The sequence below is a fragment of the Belonocnema kinseyi genome, chromosome 1, assembly GCF_010883055.1.
Source record: "Belonocnema kinseyi isolate 2016_QV_RU_SX_M_011 chromosome 1, B_treatae_v1, whole genome shotgun sequence".
Lineage (NCBI taxonomy): Eukaryota > Metazoa > Arthropoda > Insecta > Hymenoptera > Cynipidae > Belonocnema > Belonocnema kinseyi.
The window spans coordinates 87,341,402-87,365,565 of NC_046657.1; the positions used below are offsets into that span (position 1 = coordinate 87,341,402).

The 24,164-nt window shown below is 35.2% G+C and overlaps 1 protein-coding gene across 1 annotated transcript; it reads left to right on the forward strand.

The window, feature by feature from the left end:
- The first annotated feature begins 699 nt into the window (after positions 1 to 699).
- On the forward strand, positions 700 to 23,609 carry LOC117175642 (probable Golgi SNAP receptor complex member 2). Its single transcript, XM_033365348.1, has 2 exons — positions 700 to 988; positions 22,831 to 23,609. Exons 1-2 carry the CDS (start codon positions 849 to 851, stop codon positions 23,330 to 23,332), a joined length of 642 nt encoding a protein of 213 aa, XP_033221239.1. The 5' UTR covers positions 700 to 848; the 3' UTR covers positions 23,333 to 23,609.
- Positions 23,610 to 24,164: the final 555 nt, after the last annotated feature.

Sequence of the window (24,164 nt, forward strand, 5' to 3'; positions counted from 1 at the left end):
ATTGGTCGAGAATATTTTCGTTGGGTGAAGTTTGGCGCAGCACAGGACCGTCCTTTGTGCCGCGAGTGCCCCAATAATGTGACGTTCATCGCACTTTTCAGAATTGATTTATTTATAATTTATTTAATTATAATTTATTGTAAATAAATATAAAAAATGGTGGCAGCCTGTGTAGTTTGTGGGCGTTGTCAAGACGTTTATATGGGGATATATTTTCATACGTAAGTAAAGTTATTGAATATAGTAAAATAAAAAACGTTACAACAAAACAAAACCTGAAAATATGAAGTTTTGTACCTATGCAATACAAAAGGTTATTTTTTATGTTATAGAAATATTGTTCACATTTTTGACAGTTATTACATTATTTTTGAACTCACAAAACGATTATTATTGTAGCATTTTCAATTCAGTTTCAAGAAGAATTGAAGGTTACTAAATTTTAAAATAATCTATCTGAAACAGGTTATTTTACATGAATGTTCTTTGAAATTCAATTTATTATAACTACAAACTTCTAATGTATTGTTTATCTATTTTTTTAATTAACCGTACAGAATATTTAGGTAATACCCGGGGCCACCAATTCACTTGACAGAGTCCTGAAACAGATAAAGGCAGGTCTACATCTCATATGTTTTTTCTCTCTCTAGAGCCCATTCAGTTCTCCCCAAAGTGTTACCGGTCCATTTCTATATGTGGATGGTCCACACGTGAACTTGACTCGTCCTGTCCAGTGTTGTTCACGTTGTGACTGCTGTCATTGCGTATGACGTTTGACACGTCATTCGATGTCAATAGTAATTTCAAACACTAAACAACTTTGAGCAACAAAAATCATTCAAAATATGGAAGCACTTTACCATCAAACTAATAAAGTAGTACAAGAAACGCAACACCTGTTTTCACAGTTGGAAAGACAGCCACCGAACTCAGATGTTCAAGCAGTAGAAAACGACATTGAAACAAAAATTAACCTTATTAATCGGTAATTAGATAGATTTATTTATCATTTGTCATTACCTACAGTGGCTCAGTTTTCATCTAGAAATATTTTTCATCTTAAAAAAATATCTATTCAAAAAGAACATTATGCATTTCACATCTATTTATTGGTATTAATATTAATATAAAATATCGATTCAATCTAGATTCAATATATGACTTTACTATTTAAAAACATATTGCATCAATCTTGCAGTTTTTTCTGTCATAACCTATTGAAAATTCCCACATAGTAATTTAGGAACCCACATGGAATCTTACACCGCTTTATGTCAGAAATATTCATCTACTACGATATCTCAAATATGGCTATGTCACGATATCGGAATGATCATATTTAACTCACCATTTAGTTGCTTTTAAAAATCCAAATGGCCAGAAACACCCCTTTGACAGGTCACAAAAATCATTTTGTCAAAACCATACCCTTTTCCAACGTTTCTTCGGGGCAGGAAGGCACCCCTAAGACTAGTAAAAAGAATAATGTTGGCAAAATCACTACCCATTTCCAACTTCTCGTTAAATATGATCATTACGATATATAGTGACAGACCCATATTTTTGAGACATCATAGTAACAAAAGTGACAATAATTAAAAAATTTTGTCTTATCAAATCGATTCATTTATCGTTCAGTTAAAGAGTCTAATAGTTTGTTACCAAACAAAATTTTGTTCCCAGCCAAATTAGAGGTGACGCCCCTATACTGCAATCTAACTGAATTATATTTTAAGGCTGTTCGACTGGTGTCCATAAAAATAGCGAAATTTGTGGGATTAATTTGAGGAAGTAACCCTTATGAAAAGAAGCATTATTACGTTTTAAAAACGCACTTGAAAATTTTCTAGACCCCGGAAGGTGTTTCGCGGTAGTAGGACAATGAGGAAGTCTCTGGGTGTTAAAAAAAAGATGACTAGGAGCGAAGTGCCGCTCGCTCTTTTTCTCTAAGCAAAGGGAAGTATCTTTTCGCCGCAGTCTTCGAGTTGAGTGAGTTAACTTGATGTTATAAATCTCTTTGAGGGGTAAAGAGAAATCACGGTTCGTCTGAAATGACTTTAACCTGAAGGTGCGAATACTGCAAATTTTTTTCTTGATTTTCTATCTAGGATGGCTCTCAACTGTTTTGAGGTGAAAGCTAAAATCTTTTCCAGGTCATTTTTGAAAAAAATCGTTTTTAATTAAAAAAAAATAATAGAAATTTGAGTGTTTTCTCGAAAACGAGGCGAGATATGAAAAAAAGTTAAGACAACACAATTTTTCATCAGAAAAATTGCTATAAAATTACCTGCTTATTTTTATTTATTTTTGTTTTTTAAGTTATATTTTTCAATTTAGAGTGGAAAACTTGAGTTTTTCATGGTTTTATATTTATTATAACTGATTTATCTTTCATCAAAGTTGATAATTTTTCGGTAAAATTGAATGCTGCATTACCGACAGATCCGATCATCAATTGTTTATAAACTTATTTTAAGTATGTTTGTACTAATAGTGTAACTGAAATATTGTGTATAAAACCTGCTCCATTGACGAATACTTTAGCTATAAGGAGTTTGACTTCGTGCATGTCAAAGCTGATGAAGTTCCCAAAGCTACTGAAAGAGCAGTTTATTGTAGAAATCTGAGTTTAAAACTGCACTAACTGCTATTCACAACTAACTGCGACAAAACGTTCCTTGAGATTATTCCTCCACCAGAATTACACCTAATGCTGGGTGTTGTGAATACATCCCAGTGGGCACCTGGACGTCTTAAAGACTCCCTTAGAATGTACCTCTATGTCCCATGATTTGACGTATTACATGTGTGTAAAACTTGGAACCCCCCTCCCAAAGGCTTTGAATTTTTTGAAAAATTGAAAATTTAAATTTTGATCAAACAAAAAAATAATGAAAAATAAAACATTCTGTTTCGTGGTCTAACTATGCAAGTTACAAAAAAAGATTAATAAAAAAAAATGGTGCATCAAAAAAAAAAATGGTTAATCACGCTTTAATAGGATGCTTAGCTCATGTTTTATTAATAAAAAACAACATAAAAAGTAAAACAAAATTGAATTTTTGGGGCAAAAGACACAAACTACGAAACAAATAAATGGACGAAATTTATTCACCCAAAAAAGAGCTCCAAATTCGTTACTAATAATTTTTTATGTAACGCGTTGTTTTTATTTTAAACTTCGTTTTAATCTTGAAAAAAAACATTGAAAATAAAAAATTAATGTTTTAAAATAACAAAATAGATAATTTATAGAAGGCGAACTCTTCAAGTTATAAAAACAAGACAGTAAAAATATGTCTGTTTCAATACCCATACATATAATGAATCGTAATCATGTAAATGATTCCAACGATACATTTTTCAGGGTAGCTGAGAATAAAATTTAGAGCAAAATAAGAAACAAAACTATTAAATAATTCATTATAAATAAAATTTGTACTTTATTTTTCAATAACTGAATAAGCAATCCCGGGCCGAGATACAAAAATAAATGTAATATACATTTTATATAATGGTGTTGAACGTAATGTAGAAAAGTTCGCTTTTTGGAAAAAATTGAGGGCGAAGCACAAGATACGTGATGAGAATGTGTTCAGTAAACCCGAAGGAGCTTTAAGAAAAGATAATTGGCAATCACCAAATTACAGTTTTGTCGATGTTTTGACTTTTAATTTAAAAAAATTGTGCACAAAGTCGGGGAAGTATAAAGACCGAGCATGCAGTGTTAAGTAAATACATTTTTGAGTGCAAAGCGCAAGAACCAAAAATCGCGCACCCTAGACGCGCTGCAACTTAAAAGACATATAGACTGCAAGTTTTCAAGTATTTTTGCCGCGAGGATTTAAGCCTTGATTTAAATAAGTAATTCATAATAACATTAAAAATTACGAAAAATGCTAAAATTATAATAAAATAACAATTATTTGAATAAATTATAGCAAAATATAGTAATATTTTACAATTTCCAAAATAATGAAATATATCCTTTGATCCGAACTCTCGAAATGTAAGGTAATAACTTATTTTAGAGAAAATTTCGACCCATAAAAATGCATGTAGGTGTCCTATACATTTTTAATCAATAAATATAATATGGATTGCATATGAAACAAATGAATTTAAAATTCCGTAATTAAGTTGATAACAAGAATATTCCTTTCACTTTTACTGGTTCAATATGAATAATTTATCATTCATTTATAAAATATTTTCTTTAATAGAACACAAAATATGCATCAGGGAAATTCGTAGGAATAATATGGGTGAAAAGAAATTGGAGGAGACTTTACTTTATTGATATTACTTATAGGAGTACAAGTGTAAATCGTGGATATGATTATTCCTGTAAAAAGCTTTTGGAATAAGTGGACTTTTGCGTCAATTACAACGGCGACGTAATTTCAGGTTACGCAATTATGTACAAGTTTTCGAAGACTTCAAGAAAGTTGTGGCAGCATGTTTTGCGAATAATCTCGAAGGCTTTAAAACTAGCATTGCAGCTTTTAAAAAAGTTACATAATTTTGAAAATCAGTATCACACCTAAAGTTCAGCGGTATTTTTCCATCAGATGGGACTCGAATTCTTCAGCGAACAAGCGATGAAATCTGTACATCACGATTTCAAAACTGTTCGGGTCACATATAAAGTTTGCAAAATCCATCCAGAATATCGAAAGAAACTTTTAGGCGCAGCTTGTGAGTACAATAGCTAACACATTTGAAGAAGCGTGGTGAAGTTGACGTATTATTCAACATACTTTCTTTATTATCATCAAACGATAACATTTAAAAAATAAAAAACTATCTGCAGAAAATTCGATTCGATATGTCGCCTCTTTTTCGAGAAAACATAATTTCGATTTTTTTATATTTAAAACGTTTTATTTTTTTTTTTCAAAAACGGCCGTGGCACAGATTTTGATCTTTACCGGGAAATAGTTGAGAGACATTCGAGAAACAAAATCAAGAAAAACATTTGCAGTGTTGCACCATTAGGTTAAAGTCATTTCAGGCGAACCGTTAATGTGCCACGCGTAACACTCAGCAATAAACGTCGCAATGCTTGAATTGAATATTGAAGGAAAGACACCCTCGTCAGATGGCGAGAGAACTCGCAGTGAAACTGGACGCTACTCGAAACCTCTGATTTGAGGAGCAGTTTTTCAGCTCGTCACGAGCTCCTCGCCGCGAACATAGGCGAAAGTTTTGTGCACCCTGAGAACACGGAGCGACTTAAGGACGACCGCCTTCTGCATTTTTCCCGCAGGTGTTTTAGCATTTTGATGACACACAGGGATGCTTTTCAGGCTATTAACGAGTGAGAGCTTGGCACCTCATTCTCGACAATTGACTCGATTTCCCTAGGAGCATTTAGAGGAGCGATATGAAGGTTAATGCCGTAAGAGTGACATAAATGGTACTAAAGCACTCTTAGTACTGCATTGTGCCTTTGGATGTAGGTCGTTGCCGCATGAGTTGGGCAACTAGATAGTATGTGAGCTAAATGCTCGGGGCGTGCCAGGCACTTCCTGCAGCTATCATCGGGAATGTCTTGGCTCAAAATGTGGCGACGGTATGTTAAGGTAGAAATGACACCATCATGCCAAAATGAAACCCTCCGTACCAGTCTTCAACCCGGGTGATTTAAGCAAAGCAAAAGTTATCTCACACGACATTGACTGATCCTCCACATTTCTGTGGAAGATACCGTGCATCCTCTTATCGAGGAGCTGTTCACGAAAGTTTTTCTCTTGTGCTTTCTTAATCCGGGATTTCGGGAGTGAGTATTCGAAATAGATAAGATTTGATGCATTTTGCTCACCCCTAATACTGAAGTTAAGTCCGAGTGTTTCAGCAGCCTCCCCCGCTGTTTTGTACAGAAACGCTCCTTTGCCCACTTCTTCGTACTTCCTGACCATTTTAAGAAGAGGCTTTCTTCCATTTGCTACTCTACGTGCTGTACCAGGAATAATCAGGCTCTTCAGGGATGCCATTAAGTGTTCCGCGCTTCCAATAAACCTTGGCGCATTTGTCTAACTCAAATTCCATTCTATTTTCCTTAGTATATCTTTTGACAATCCTTAGAGCTAAATGTATTTGCTCTTTGTTTTAAGCATAGATCATATGATCGTCCATGTAAATTACAGGATAGGCCTTGTACTTTCGAGAGGCAACAGAGGAGTGGGCTCATGGTGTCGCCCTGAAAGACACCTCTCTGAAAGGTGACCTTGTTAGTTGTCACACGATTTTTTCCAGATGAGATAGTAAATCTGGTTTTCCAAAGCGGCATCAATCTCTCTATGCACCTCACGATTTGCGGATGAACCTTTAAGCTTTCCAAAAGACAGATGATAATTCTATGGGATGTCGAATCGAAAGCTTTCCGGTAATCAATCTAGGCCACCGATAGGTCACGCTGGTAGAATGCTGCATCTTTGCACACACATCTATCGATGAGCAGGTTCTCCTGACATCCCGCCATGCCTTTCTTTAAGCCTCGTTGTTCACACATTTCTTGCCACACAGGTTCAATCGCCCGAGCAATCCTATCATTTAGGATAGCTGTGAATATCTTATACAGTATATTCAGAAAAGTGATTGCCCTGTAATTATTTGGGTCAGATGAGTTGCCTATTTTCGGCAGGAGTATTATGCCCTTCCACCAACCGCTCCGGAATTGGTTCTTCCGACTTTAAATATGAGGTGAAAATATGGGCCAAATTGCTGATGGGTTGAAGGAAACTTCTTCCATCAGAAGGTCTTGATACAATCTAGTCCCGGAGCGGAATAGTTCTTTATCCCTCTTAATACTTTATTTACTTCCTCGGCAATGATGGGTGGGCATTCTTCATCAGTTTTTATGAGGGCATCACACAGCTCGTTGAAGCTATTTATATTTTTTGATTCTTCGTCCAGTCTATGCTGCACTTCGTAGACTTCTCTCCAAAATACTTCGGCCTCCGCCGGTTTGGGCGAGTGGTCGACAGAAACTGGAGGGTCTTGGAAGAGTCCAGATGGGCCAGAGAGAAACTGTTGATTTTCTCTAACCCACCTCTCTTTCTGCTCTAGACTTCTCTTAGCGTCAGATAGTATCCGTATTCTCTCAAGAATGTGCTGCCTGATGGTCAGCAGCTTTGACTTGTTAAGTGTGTGATAACGGTTCCGGAGCCCGCGTCCGAACTTTCGAACTTTGGCGGTAAAATTCCTGCCGGATTTGATGTAGTCAATCACACATTGAATGCGGGACGCGTACTGTCTTGCCCAGCCTATCTTTATGGCAAGTTGATGCATTCGTCTTTTGGTCTTATGATCAGCCGTTGGTTTTGTTTTACGGTTCGCATCGGCCAAAGCTCTCGCTGCATTATACATAGAAAAATTGATAGCCCAGAGGTCGGATTCTTCGGAAAATATCCACGAAGCATATCATCCATTTCAACCAGATCTTTGTGTACAACACAAACAATTGTCGACAATATAAAGTTCCAGTATATGTGGAACTTCCCATTCTCGAAAATTGACTCTATTTCCCTAGTACCATTGAGAGGAGCGATATTAAGGTTAATACCGTAAGAGTGACAGATGGTAGCAGCTTTCAATGGGAATATCTTAGCTCAAAATGTGGCGACGGTATGTTAAGGTGAAAATGACACTGTCTTGGCATGCCAAAACAAAACGCTCAGTGCCAGGCTTTACCCCGGGTGATTCAAGGAAAGCAAAAGTTAGCTCACACGACATTGACTGATCCTCCACATTTTTGTGGAATATGACGTGTATCCACTTATCGAAGAGCTGTTCACGAAAGTTTTTCTCATGTGCTGTCTTCATCGAGGCTTTCAGGAGTAAATACTCGAGATAGATAATATTCTATGCATTTTGCTCATCCCTGATACTGAAGTTAAGTCCGAGTGTTTCAGAAGCTTCGTCTGCTGCTTTGTACAGAAACACTCCTTTGCCCATTATGGTCATTTTATTAGCAATCTCTGTCGTCTTTGTCATACATATAATTATTAAGAGACAATTTGAATATTTTCAATGATTTTTTTAAGAATGGTTAATTGTTTAAATAAATGTAACTTTTGTAATGAATTATTTATTCCCAAAAAATGTAAAAAATAATCTATTTTTTAATTGAAATATGAAATCTGGTCATTGTCTGGAGTAATAAATCTGTTTAAAAACATTATGTAATTATTTGAACAACTAATTATGGTTTATTTACAAAATTTCTCAATACTTATCCTGAGATGTCCATTTTTTCTCAAATTGGCATCCTATGCTACTTTTTGTTAAATTATTTCATAATTTTAATACATTTCTTCTAATTTTTAACTTTTTAAACAAATATAATTTGTTTAGACAATTATTTTTCTAAAAATATTTAAATAATTGTATTTTCTGAATTAAGCATAATACTGAATGATTTCGAGTAGCAAATTTGGCTAAAAGGTTTATGTTATAGTTTATACAATTAATTATTGTTTTTTTATTTTCTTTAAATTGAGTATGGATGGTTTAAATCTTTTTTAGAGCGCTATTAAATAAATCGTACAAGTCACAATAAAATTTAAATTATAAAGTTTATGTATTATTACATTCTTTATATTTTACAATCTTTATCATGATTATATTATAAAAAAAGTACATTCACTATTGTAAATTATGCTTTAAGTTGCACATTTTTTCTGGACAACATTTATGAGGACCAAGTGCTATCTTTGATATAATTTATAATAATTAAAATAATAAAAACATTACTTTAGTTAACTGTGTAAATTAGTACGATTTATTTATAATCATATGAATAGTGAAACCCATAAGACAAGCCAATTTTGAAATTGTTAAGTAACGTGTAATACACACCTTTCGGCATTTTTATTCGTACCCCCGATCTCTCGTGACTACTTCTCTCAGCGTAAGCGCTCTTACGCTCTTCTGAATTGTAGACTATTCTAGTTATTTCTCTCTTCCGACACCAACCACCCATGCAAACACATACATCAGAAAGGTTTCTGGAAAATTCTATAGCCTATCATAGTGGTTTCTGGACAATTCTATAGCCTATAAGAGTCGGCCATCCTACAATGAGCTTGTCCTCAAACTTATGAGTTACTTTTTAGATAATAAAAAAATAAACAAAAACATCATTTTTTTTGAATGGATGAAGATAAGTTTACATAATCTCGGAGTACAAAATCATCAAAATCTGTAATATAACTCAACATCTTTTAAATAGTCAGGAACCTCGGCATTTCGTTCATTTCTTGGTGCTAGGATAACTTTCGGCGTGGTTTTAGATTTGGTTGACAGTGGGTTTTCTCGCCGTTTTCTGTTACATTTCTCCTATTCGTTTTGTTGTCGCTTCCACCTTCAGAGTACGTCATAAAATTGTTGTCTTCGATTTTATTATTCGCATTCCATATTTCAACGGGCTAACGTTTGCGGTTGTTGATGAACGTTTCGCGCTCTGATTTCCTAAACTTGTAACCGCGTAAGTATCGTTGGGTAACACTTTTTTAATGACCAAAGGTCCTTTAAATTTTGGTTGGAGTTTTGTTGACTCCCCTGTCGTAACCGGATTACATTGCGTAAATAGAATATCGCCCGCATTGTATGTGACATTCTTTAAACGCGTTGCGTCGAACGCTTCTTAAATATTTGCTGCTCATATTCGACATAATTTCCAATCTCATTTCGTAGTTCCTAAGAAACGTGGTGCGTTTCGCTATTTTCTGTTAAACAACGCATTAGGCCCCCTCGAAACCGTCGAATGTACCCATACAGCGCTTCAAAAGGCGAAAGGGCGGTTGATTGTGAAATTTCTTCCGAACAACCCAAGCTCGTACGTAATGCAGGTAAAATAAGCCCATTGGCTTACGGACGACGGCTGGAATTCAATACGTGCCCCCTATCGGTTACAATTCTAGCATTCGCCCCACACCTTTTGAGGAATTTTTCCGATCTTGTACCAGTATTTTTAGTGCTCGTATTTCGGACAGCTTCGATTATAGAAAATTTATTCCGATAATATATTTGTTTCTACGAGGATTCTTTTACAAACGGACCTAAGTTGTCAACATGGACGGTCTCGAAAGAACGTTTACCTGGAGGAATTGAATGTAATTCACCTTCTTGTTATCCAGGCTTCCCTTTAGCAAGTTTACATTTGATACAAGATTTAATGTGACTTTTAATATAATTTTTCATCCGTGGGAAAAAATAAAATTCTCGTACGCGAGCTACCGCCCTTTCGACTCCAACATGAGCTCGCAGATCGTGATTAAGTGTTACGACAATTTTTCGCATTGTGCATGGTACTACGTACAATTCTCTTTCTATACCATTTAGTATGCAACTCACCTTCGCGCGTTTAAATTACAAATACGGTATTTTCGTTGAATTGATCATCTGGAGCACCAACGGGTGTTCGGGACTACGCGCCTTCGTGAGCCAGTTTCTTGTCGCTTCTTTGGCGAATCGTGAAATCGAAATCCACAATTATGCCAAACCATCTTACAATTTTAGCTTGTTTAGGTTTTAATGCATTCATATAAATCAGGGCTTGCCACTTCAAGCAGGTGCTGGCTGCCACGACAAGTGTATGACTGTCACCAAGTTTTTCTGCCATTTTTTTCTTCGTTTTCCAGGAATCGAGCGAAGAGTTACGGTCATGGTAAATTACGTCTTGCCGTCATTCACGCCGGGGGTCTGAACTTTTGTACTCGAATTTACAATACAATTAATTTCCAATTTTAATTTCATTTTTAATTTACAAAGTGAATCAAATTTTCCTGCAAATTAAACCTCAAATTGAAGATTTAAAAAGGTAGAAAAATTTGTAGAGTTTTGAATTAAAATTCATAAAGAATAAAGAAACATGACGGCCACCAAAATCCCTTTTTCTTTATTTTGAAGAGTGTAAACTCTACTCTATAATGACCGTGAAGGGCTAGGAACCAGTCGAACGAAAGGATTTATTAGCGCCAGTTTGACCTAGTCTCTTGGCTGCCACTAGCAGCCAATGCAGCCAGTGGCTGCCTTCTGGTGAGCCCTGATATAGATCAACACTTGAAAGTCAGTGACTTCCATAAATTTTGTTTCGATTAAAAATTGTCTTAAGCGCATTACTGGCCATACAATCGCCATTAATTCGAGTTTGTTCGAGCGATACGCTGCCTCGAACCTCGAGGGGCTTCGACGGACAACGTATACTAGCCACAAGCCACTATTGTTGCTTTGCAAATGCATTCCATCAATTGTGCATGAGGATGCGTACGTGTAAAGCTCCGTAATTAAGGCTGGCAGATTGTAAATCAACAAAATCGATTGACTGGTTAATCTTTCCTTTAGCTCAATAAAACTTTTGTTTTGCTCTTCTTCCCTGATACAATTTTTGGTACTTTTGGTATTATTAGACACTTTTATCGACATTGTTAATGCAGCAGAAATTCTTGCGAAGCCCGGCACGAATCGTCGGAAAAAGCTCACAAGGCCGAGAAAAGATCTGACCTCAGCACGTTTTTCGGTTGCTTATAATTTTTAATCGCTTCTGTTTTGGCATCGCCAGGTTTGATTTCATATTTTCTTAGCCTAAATCCGAGAAATTCGACCGATTTCATCCCGAAATTATACTTACTATCGGCGAGAAAATTCGAGTCCTCTGGCTTTGACGTTGAGTAAGCATGTGAAGAAAAAATGGTAAGTTAATGAAAGAGGTATCATTTTAAAGGTGCAAATGTTGTACGTTAATGAGCCGAAAAGTAATATTCCAAAAAATTATTTGTAGCTTACAGATCTGAAAATCTGATGAAGAGTAAGGAAATTTGATAGGTTTTAAAAACAGTGAACTTTGAAGCATAGTTTTTTTATTGAAAAAATGATAGGAAAAATCTGAAAAAAATCATGGTGGTACATTAAATATTTCTGACCAGATTGCCATCGAAAAATTTGCAAAATGTAAACGATTATTCGTTATTTAATAATTTAAAATTTGAAGTAAGTATGTGCTTCTTCGTACAAATTGCGATATTTGAAGTCAGTTTTCTATATAGGAAAGCAAGTGGGAGAGCCCAGCGTGGTGCCGTTTTTTTCAGGGGATCGTCCTCGGTTTTCCTCAGTCCGACCTACCCAACTTGTGCCTCCGAGCCTCAATCTGACCTTCAAACCCTTTCCCTGTGATGAGGAAAACCGAGGACGATCCCTTGAAAAAACGGCATACTTCTACATACATCCTTCAAAATGTAAATTATTACAGGTAGTTCAACCAACTACCTCCAAATGAAATCACTTCGTTATCTTCATTAGGATTGAAGATAGCGCGGTCGCATATTTATTCACAAAAAACGAACAATTATTTATATTTTGCAAATTTTTCGACGGCAATCTGGTCAGAAATGTTTAATGTACCACCATGAATTTTTTCAGATTTGTCCTATCATTTTTCAATAAAAAAACTACGCTTCAAATTTCACGGTTTTTAAAACTTATCAAATTTCCTTAATTATCATCAGATTTTCATATCTGTAAGCTACAAATAATTTTTTGGAATATTATTTTCGGCTCATTAACGAAAAAAATTTTCACTTTTAAAATATACCTCTTTCATTAACCTACCATTTTTTCTTCACATACTTATTCAACGTCAAAGACAGAGGACTCGAATTTTCTCGCCGATAGTAGTGAGATTTAAAGTAAGTACAGCTTCTTTCAATAAGTCGAGAACGATTAGTAATTTTCGGTTTCAATCTTCTCACGATCTAGCTGAAATGCACGTATCACCAAAAAAATTAAAGGCATTTTCGCCATGTGCTCCACCTAACACCTTTTTCTTCAATTTAGCAAAGAAGAATGGTGCATTTGTTACGCCAAAATTAAATCTCTGAAATTGCCTGTCTGGTATACCGTAATGAACGCAGTCTTGACTTTGGCATCTTCTGATAGCGGAATTTGAAAAAGCTCCCTCGCTAAATCTAGAGTGATTAAAAATTCTGCTTCTGACAAATATTCTAGCACATCGTAAAAATTTGGCATTGGATAATTAACTTTGACAGTTTTCGCGGGCAGTGCTGGATAGTCAACTAACATTTTACCCAATCCATCTTTTTCCGTACAAGAAAGACAGGACTTGCAAAGGGTGACATCGTCTTGGTGACGATTTCGACATGTTTATATTAGGTTAAAATTTCGTCAAGCTACTTCCTAACCTTCGCGCGCATTTTATATGGTTTTCCCGTGACCGTTTCACTTTCGAGTTACAAATCTATATCCATCATGACTTTATCAGTCCGACCTAGATCTTCTATTGTCTGTGCAATATAATACCATAATAATTAAAAATGTGAAGTAACATGTCAGAATCATCCCAGACGATTATGTTTTTTTTAGTAATTGGTCCTTCTCGACGTTTAATTTCGTTATCGGGTTCGATACTAATTATCGCCTCACTCACGGATTTACCCTTCGCTAATACCTCTCGTTCTGGCCCGAAATTTACGTACAATACAGACACTTCTAGGTTATTGAACACTGCATTGATAAAGTTTATTAAATTTGGTTCGACAACGATTTTTGTATTCATTTCAGACTTACACACTCCCTGTTCCATTTCTGGAGACATACTGAATGGGAATTTCTCGATATCGTAAATTCCAATACTTTTCCTACTCTAAAATACGGTATTCGGGTAATTCCGTAAAACTACTTCGGAACATGACCTCGAAACTCTGTACGTAATCGTTTACAACTTGGAAAGTGACTTTGCGTAGCTTATTTCGATCTATTTGAACTATTCTACTGACTACCGTTTGATTCGACCAAATGTCTACTCATACTGAAATCCCTCAATTCGACTCTCCTGACTCTAATAAAAAATCCGGTGGAAATTTCTGGCATTTCTTCTGAAATGCCTTGGTTTCAGTTGGCCTCTTGGTTATTCTCGTTCTTGACTTTTTCAAGTCGGATTAAAATTTTTTTTAAGCATATCTTAATTCAAAGAAATCGACAATGCGACTTGAAAAAATCAAGAACGAGAAATACCAAGAGGCCAACTGAAACCAAGGCATTTCGAGCGTGTCCCGTTTTGATCGCGGGAGGCTTATTTATAAATATTTTAAATCTTTTGGTCGGCACTATAATGTATTTATTCCCCTTACTTGAAGTGACGAATGGGCCCTCGTGAACAGGGTGGATCTTTTTGAAAGGTCTCCTTCCTGGGTATATGGGATGTAGTTCTCCCGCCTGACGACCAGTTTTTACCTTTGTCGTGATGCACTGGATACAGCCGTAAATGTGTTGTTTCACATACCTACTCATCGAAAGAAAATAGTAAAAGAGACTTATTTTAGTTACAATTTTGTGCAGATTTTCTTCTGCTTTAAAATTTCTTGTTTACGCTTCAGATTTATGTCGCTATATTAATACGTAAAAATTTCGTGGATTCCATTTAGAATATAGAAAATTTCATCTTATCGTTTAAATTCGTTTCGGGTTCCTCGCTTTCCGTTGGCGCTCTGGACAAGGCATCTACGTTTGTAATTTGTACTCCCGGTTTGTGCTTTGTGTCAAAACTAAATTCGCTAAGAACATTAAAACGACGAATAACTTACGGGTTCTTAGTTTTAATCGCATTAAGATATAGAAGAGCTACGCAATCAGTAAGAATTTTGAAATTAATATTTATTAACAAGATTTTTAAACGTGAAACAGATCATATTGTAGCTAATAATTCCAGTTTCATGGAATGGTAGTTACGTTCTGTCTCACTTGTTAAAGGCTCTATTTTCTTTTTCGTCTAAAACAAATGTTTGATTAGAACAGAGTAATTCTTTATTTATAATGTGTCCCCTAAGGGTTTACATGACTTTCATTTCTTACAATCTTTCTGCCTGCATATGTTTATAAAATCTTATCCTTACTATTTAAAGTTATTTACAACTATTTACATAAAATCTTATATCTCGATCCTTATTTCTATTTCCAGTGACAGCGTAATTTAGGACCTGTTAGCGAACGAGTACTTCTCTTGTACCTCCATTTTGCCATTTTTTCACATACATTCTTTCATTCTTTCTCATTCACTTCTCTAGCACCCTCCAACTCCTACATCTATTCTTCCCATAATCCACCTCCCCCTACAATCTTTACCACATTTTCTTGCCAGCTTCCTTTATCTTCCATTCCTCTTCTACATCCTTCCTATACATGCTCTCATGTTTCCTCTTCCCATTCACATATTCTGCACTTTCTGTTCTCTTTTTTCCCAATACTTCTCCTGTCTTATCTCGTTTCCTAATCTAAATCTTGCTATTCTTGTCCACTTTCTCCACATCCCTTTTCTAAATACGTTGGTACTCCTTCCTTATTTGTTATCCTATACCAGTCACTGTATTTTGATTCTTTAATCATCCCCCATTTTTCTATGAATTGTATTTCCCTCTCCTATGTTTCAATTCTTTATAGTTTACTCCAGTTCCATCTTCTATGTCTCTAGCATTAAAAAACTCCCTCATTTCTTCTTCTCATCTCGTTAATTCTATCACCCTTACTCTCCTGTCTTCTACCTCCATCAAACTCTTTCTCCCTAACTTCCCTCCCTTTCCCTCACCATATATCCTGGTGTCCTCCAGTCTACCCCTAGTTTCCACCTTATATACCTGGATTGTAAACGTTTTTTTAATTTTTTTAAATCTGCTTTTTCCTATTCGCCAAGTCTGTTTTATTGCCCCTTCTGATTTTTATCCTTCCTCTTATATGAGATCTATATTCTCCAATCGTTTGCAAGATATGTCCAAAATACTTAAACCTTTTACTTCTTCTAACTTTATTCCATTTCCTCTCCCCGTCCATTTTTTCTTTCATCCTCTTCTAAACCTTATTATCTTTGTCTTTTCTACATTTAAATTCAACTTTTTCCCAAATAATTATTTCTCTAATCCTATAATGAAGCCGGCCATCCCTTCATCATCCTCTGCCGTGAACACTATATCGTCTACGTATGCTAGTGTATATATTATTTTCTTTCCTATCCCAACTATTCTCGAACCTTTTGTCCTCATTTCTTCTCCTAAGTCTGTTATTAATATATTAAACAAAATTGGGTTTAGAGGACATCCTTGCCGAACTCGTCTCACCAACCAGAAACTGCCTCCTACTTGTTCTACTACCTTTACCCTGCTTTTGTCTCTAAAATTGTCCATCATCCCCATTACTTTTTTAAAACCTGTTTGATTTCGTGGCTCTATCTTTTTTTACTCAACTTCTTTCTTCAACCTCTCCGACAAGACAGTCACATATAATTTATACTTTATACCCCCCTCCTCTCCATACTCTATTACACATTATCCATACACATTCCTTTAGTTCGGTCCCTCCATATTTTCATACTTCATTTGGAATCTCATCTATTCCAGGTACCTCTCCATTTTTCATTATTCTTAACACCTTGACTATTTATTTCCTTGTTATCTCCTCTTCCTCGTCTCTTTCTCTAACATATTTTCCTCCTTTCCTAACTTTTCTCTCTGCACCTCCTAGTAAATACAAAGAATATTTTTTCCATTCTACCATTTAAATATCTTGGTTTACTCTTTTCTCTCTCTCTCTCTCTATTTACTACCTTCCTAACCTCTTCTTCGGTCCTAGCCTGCTGCGCCTCTTTCTCAAACGTTTTATTGCCTTTCTTTTGATCACCCAACTCTTTACAATCCTCATTCCATCCACTTCTATGTCCGCTTTACTAAATTAATTTTTGCTTGTGCACTCTAATCCTCTCATTGTTTCCATTTCTTGGTCAACATTTCCCTTTCCCATTTTGATATTTCTAAACTTTTCTCTAAACTGTTATTTTTCTTGTCTTGAAAAATTCCGTTCTCCTGCACTTTTTACCGTTGCTTCCTTTTTACCCATATTTCTATTACTTCTTTTCCCTCTAATGTGACTATTAAGGGAAAGTGATCGGAGTAAATATAATCTCCTACCTCTAGTTTTTTGACCTTCTATCTTACCTCATCATCCACTATCACAGAATCAATTACCGTTCCCCTTTCTCCTTCTGAACGTGTAAATTCTCCTTTCTCATCTCCGTCTATATTTCCGTTTAAGATAAACCATTCCAACTCCTGCAAGCTGCCTAACAACTTCTTTCCCTGACCATTCAGTACCTTATCTTTGGAATTTCTTCCGCTCTCTTCTCCCCATTACCTTCCTCCTCTATCTCCTGTTCTCGCATTGAAATCCCCACCTATTATAAGCCTAATATCTTCTTGATTTTCTTATATCATTTCGCTCGTCTCTGATTTCTCCTACATATCACCGTATACATAAACTCCCACTATCTTCCACTTGTCTCATCCCATCTTCACCTCTTCTACTATTAATCCTTTTTTTCTTTCCTCCCTTTCTTATCGTTCCCTGTTGTGCATTCATTCTCAGCAAATGGTAATTATTTATATATATTTAGGACAGATATAAGATCTTATTCGTTCAGTTTCAAAACATTAAAAATACAATGGTACTTTTGAAAAGTAAAAAAATGTTAACTTTAATATTAAATAAAAAATCAACCAGCATTTGTAAACAAATCTAAACACACAAATCTTTTTTAAATTTCGAAGTCTTTAATTTAAAAACAACGTCCAAATCGAATGAATAGTGTAGACCAGAAATGGATTCGACCACAAAAACTGGTTTTGCCCAATTTGGGTTTTTAGGTATCTTCGTCTGTTTTCGAAATAACTAAATTTGTCAAAATTTAAAAAAATGTGTATACTGGGTTAGTTCGGAGTGATCAAAAACCATATCCCTTTAGAGAACCGAGGAAATCTTTCACCGTCTTTGAGATAACTTAAAATTTAGATTTTTTGTTTAATTAAAAAACTTATTCAGCTGGGTTAGTTCGACGTGGTTGAGAACCACTCCCTTGTGAAAAACCATGGAATGATATTTTGAACTATATATGATTTATAAATAACACTAAATAGAAATTTCATTTGACAAAATACAAATTAAATGTCAACGTAAGCCTTCTTTTAAAAACAACTGTCAAGGCACTTGTATGTCACCCAAATATTTCCAGTTTACAAGCATATGAACGTTTCTTATAAAGCGATAAGTTTGTTATCAGTATAACTTCTTATGACTAGCTACTATAGAGCTCTTCAGCTTTTGATGTCAAATCAATATGGCACAGACACTGAAGTACAGACAAGGGCATCAAATACATGCGTCTAAACTTATATCTTTGTGAACAGAGCCCTTTAAGGTTTACTTTTTCGGAGGACTGTTTTGAAATAATCGTTGAATTAATGTTATACATTGAGTTGGCATCTAGGTTTTCAACTAATCAGATTAACCATAACCCAAACAGAGTAACTGGAAATCAATCATATGAATGATATTGATTCCATGTTTAATTCATAACAGGCCTCCGTGAAAAGGCACCCTAGCCTCTAGCCCAGACGCCAATCCCATTTCCATCGGATCGATGAGGTCCAGTCAGTTTCTCTTTTAATTATTATGTAAAATGAGGATGATAAGTATACCTGTCATTAAAAATTTTAACATTTGAAATGTTTGAAAATTGTTTTTCCTTTCTTGTTAGACAAGCTCAGGAGAAACAAAAGTGCTTCAGCATTCTTTTGTTCCGACGAATATTTATTGCACGAAATCAAATAACGTGTAAAAGAAGTATGATTATTTTTTAAAGTGGTAATTAATAGTTGCACTATTTTTTTCTATTTTTTTTTGCCAGACCAGAATAGAGCTGAAACTGACATCTAAATGTGTAAATAATGGGTAAGGGTTAGGGGGCATACTGAAACTGTATATCCATAACCGTTGTACAGACTATAGTTAATCAGTTGTCCAGTTGTATTGTCATCCTCCTAAAAAAATAGACAATAATAACTCTTTAAAGAATGAAAGTACAAAAAGTCAAGTAATATTATTAAATTCATAGCAATTTCCTGGGAGTTTCTTAATGGATTTGAGTCCTAGGCATCCCAGGAGTATTATAAACTCAAATGCAAAATCGTCGACCGGGGGCTTTTTAAAAAAATCGATTTTAGTATTTAAATTTGCAAAACTAGATGTTTGCGTTTTAAACTTTTGAAGTTCGCATTTTTCTAGTAGCTAAACTTCTATGAGTGTCGCTGACTACGAATAAATTGTTATATTTTCAATATTCAAGATTGCGCATTTAATATGACAGACCGATTTGTTGAAGTTAATGCTGATTGTGGTACAAATTTGTACATGAAGATTTTTGAGGTCGCTGATTACATATCCGTCATCAGATTTAAAAAATTCAAGATGGTGGGTCCAGAATGGTGGCCTAAATGAAATAATTAAATGATAGTCTCTATGAATATTTTTATTCTGTGTAATAACGTTTACCACACCATTTAGCATACGTAAATCCGTGTTTAATTCAATTTTATTAAAAAGTCCTTTGCTAAGACGTGGAAGTAGTGAAAAAGATCATTCCATACTTCTTTGAAATCAAAGTGCACTAATTTCATTACCTATTAGCTGTTTACAGCTAAGCTTGAATTACTGTATTAACCAAATTCTTTGGTATGATAAAATACGGCACAAACTTTCGGTGTGATAGAAATCTCTAAATTCATGTATCTACCGTTGAATTTATTAATACACTTTTCATAGTCCGGTTTTAAATCTACAACATCTCTTATATCACTCAAAGCTCCGTGAGTCCGTGCGTTACATCGCGTTCCACGTTACAAAATTTTGCCCAATTAAACGCTGTTAAATTAATGAATTATATGTTATATAACTAATCAGTTACAACAAAGTATATCAAAAATCTGAAAAACTAGTTCAATGACTCAATCGATATGTGTATGCATTTCATGGTACATGAGAAAACTAAGACAAATAAAAAACGTTCATGTAAAAGTTTTCATCTATAATTTGCATATTTTATAAAACGCAAAATCTTAGTTCGGAGTGTTCAAATAGTGATTCCATAGAATTAATTCCTTCAAGAAAATCCCAGGCTCGCAAATTATTCACATGCAGAACTGACTACATATTCGCATTCAGCGGCCCTAAACACCACACAATACAAATATCCACAGGGATATTAAAGGGAACGGGTACTATTGAAAATATTTACGTCTTGCAGCACGTGGTTGACAGAAAACTAACCAAAAAGGGTGCCAAAGTGTACGCGTTTTTTGTAGATCTAAAGTGCGCGTTCCCTTCGGTGGATAGGGGAAGGTTGTTGGAGGCATTGGAAGAGAGGGGAATGAAGAGGGGCCTGATCGAGAGGGTATGGAAGGTATATCAGGAGACGAAAAATAGGGTGAGAGGAGGGGAGGGAATCTCTGAGGGATTCTGGATGGATAGGGGGTTGAGGCAAGAGTGCCCGCTTAGCCCAAGACTGTTTGCAATTTTGATTGCGGATATGGAAAGTAAGCTAGCGGCCGGAGTGGTCGAAGTTTATGGTGTTCACGAAAAGAGGTGGGAGAGATAAGGGAGTGCAGTGGAAGCGGAAGGGAAAAGCGGTACAGGAGGTGAAAGAGTTTGTGTACCTGGGCTCCTTGTTTCGAAGGAATGGAGGAGTGGAATGTCATATAAAAGATAGGGTAAGAAGGGCAAATGTGGTGATATGGCAGGTCTGGAAAGTGTGGAAGAGGCTGGGGAAGAGGTTGTTCGCAGATGATTTTGTAAGGAGAATGAAATTGTTTGATTCGCTAGCGATGAGTGTCTTATTTTACGGAGTGGAGGTAACCACAAAAACCCTATGTACAGGAACTCTCATAGAAGTTTAGCTACTAGAAAAATGCGAACTTGAAAAGTTTAAAACGCAAACCCCCTCAGTTTTTCAAATTTAAATACTAAACTCGATTTTTTCAAAAATCCCCCGGACGTCGATTTTGGTTTTGAGCTTAAAATATTTCTGGGATGCCTAGGAATTAAATCCATCAAGAAAAGCCAAGGTTGGCAGACTTTCGATTAAGACCCTCTTAAGGCACACCGTGCAGAGATAGACCTAAAATTTAAACAATTGGATAGGTGCATATATTATAATTTCCCAATTTTCGGCCATGTCATTATTTTGCAACCACTTTAAAGAATGAGCAAAACAATTTTTAGACGTTTATGACTTTTTCAAAAAGTTACATCAATTGAAAGCAAGAAAATTAAACAAAATAATCTCTACTTGCATAAATTTGAACAATTTAACGATAATTTCATATGCACTTGTATTTCTCATGTACGCAACTATAGTTTGTTGCAAAAATTTTTCACTAAAACTAATTTTCTCCAAGAAACAAGAATATTTTGTTGCAATATGATATTACTTTTAACAAAAGCTCTGTTATTTAAGAAATGATTAACTTCAGTGGAAAGATGTTTATTACAAAAGTGTGTGTTACAGTCGGTACTTTCAATTGAGTGTAACTTTTTTCTCATTTATAAAATAGGATACACACTCTCAGCCTCTAAACGATAAAGTCGGTCCTTTAATCGTTAAAGTAGGATACTTTAAAACCAGATTCGTTTCACTCTTAAACGATCTGGTTTAAGGCTGAAATTATGTCGACTAAACCATAGAGTCACGACTTTTCATCTTTAGAAGACAATAGTTTTTACCGTGGAATGATTCTTAGAATAACGCTAAAAGTATGCACTGTAATGGTTAAACGATTGGATTTTTCAAGCGCGGTGATGCGATTCACGCATGCGCACACATTCATGGTCTCATACAGATACATGCAACCTAGCGCGAATAAATTCTTGTAAATTATTTTACGGTAAGAGTACGTCCCGTTTTAACCGTTAAACAGCACCTTCTACACGTTAAAGTAGAGTCGCTTATCATTGAAACGATTCTTGGTTAAACGACTAGAACTTTAACAGTTAAAGAATCTATTTTCCAACTTAATTCTCAAACGATGGCACTTTAACCGTAAAAGTATTCCTTTATTGTTTCGAGGAAATTTCTGAGAGTGCAGGGTATGGATAAACATATTTTTTTAAATTTATTTTAGACGCAACTTGATTTTGTGCAATAAATATTCGTTGGAGCAAAGAATGCTGTAACAACTATTGCTTCTCATGAGTTGTCTAGAAAGAGGAAGGGGTCTTCAAAATTAAAAATATTAAATATTTAATGTCACATTTATATATAAAAAATAGTAATTGCAGATTTGCCAGAGATGTGCATAAGAATCGTAAGAGAAATTGACGGGACCTTATCGATCCGAAGGAAATAAGGTTGGCGTCTTAACTACGCTAAGTGTACACAGATATTAAAAAAAGAATGCTTTGTCTCATGCATTCGATATCCTTTTCTGTATTCTAGTATCTCCCCCATATTGGAATACGCCATTTTACTAAAAGAGATCTACTTTAAGATACGTATTTTCGTTAAGAATGTGGCATGGGTGGAACGTGGTAATAATTAAATAAGATGTTATTAGAAAACGCAGTGTTTTTAGCGGACGCCTTAAGGGTTCCAAAAGAAAAAGCAGATATATTTTATTTACAATTAAAATTCATTCTATGCGTCGTTTAATAGCAAAAATTATTCCAGGTTCCTAAATTCGCACACTTATCGGATTGTTTCAGACTCCTTTCAGAGTTAAAGTTTTTGACCGTGCAGATTCGAAAGAATGCCACAAACAACCTAAGAATAATATTCTTACCATTCTTCATATTCGATATGAAATTAAATTCAGAGTAAAGACTAGTTTTTTTTAAAGTTAATAAAATTAATACGTGGTGCAAAATGATACATGAAAATAATAGGCTCTCTTCTCTGATTACTTTTAAATTAATTGTATTTTACAAAATTATTTACAGAAATTGCGAACGACTCGACATACTATGTATGAAGGGACCTATATCCCAAAGGCAGGATGCCAAGATGAGAGTGGATCAGCTAAAATACGACAGTCGTCACCTAACGGCTGCTTTGAACTCGTGGAGGAACCAAATCTTACGTCGACGGCAGGAAGAAGAGGAAAGGGAAGCTTTGCTGTCTCGAAAATTCACCTCAAACGATCATGTTGATATTATGATAGACCACAATTTACAGCACAACAACAGTTTAAATAACGCTGTGTATGGTGTAGATGATCTAATTTCTCACGGTTCTGGTATTTTGGAAAACCTGAGATCCCAAAGAATGACTTTGAAAGGAGCGCACAAGCGTCTAATAGATATCGGAAATACCTTAGGTTTATCGAATACGACTATGAGGCTGATAGAACAAAGAGCCCGACAGGACGGATTCGTCTTGATCGGCGGCATGATTTTCACTTGTTTAATCATTGTCATAGTATTTATTTATTTCGTAAAGTAGTTATTCAGAATTCGCACTTTATACATATTTTTTATTCCTTACTTTTTAATAAAAAATATCTAATGTTAAGCTATAGGAGGTCCAATTTTAAATTTAATTTATTTGTTATTTTTGTACATAGTTGTTCAATGCCAGACATTAGTCTAGCTCGATTTATCTGTAACGATACATTTTTATAATTTAAAAAACATATGTTTCAAATAGAAATAGAGCTAATCTCAATGGGTGATTTTAAAATTAATGGAAAAGATTATATGAATAAATATATAAATTAGAACTCTGCATTAATAATCAGATGAGCTTCTAATAGAAGCATAATTTCCTTAATTGTTTCTTTAACAGGATTAGCAAAAGAAGTCAGGGAAAATTTTACACATCTTCGCTGAGCTTTCAATAACGGCCCAACTTGATTTTTTTACAACCTGATAATTTTGTAAATAAGCTCGAACGCCTGTGGGGATGCCGCTGGAATATAAAATCTCAAAAATACGGATCTTCAATAAAATTATAATATCTTCCCTCATGCATAAAAAAATTTAATAAAAGGTGCTTTATGCAAAAAAATCATATAAAATGACCAGATGACACAATTACGAATTCGAGTGTTCTAAAAGTGTTTCAGTTTCTTTAAAAATAATTTATTAAAGCAATAACTAATGACAGCGGGTGTTTAGGCAAATATAATTCCAAAAATTTTAAAAAAAGAGGATCGGACGTCCGATTTAATTCCGCGGTTAAATGTGTCTCTGAAGTACGGTTGAGTCCTGTTTCTGCTTATATTTCGTAGCCATACTCAGTGCCATATTTAGAGTTTTAAATCCCTGCGGGCACC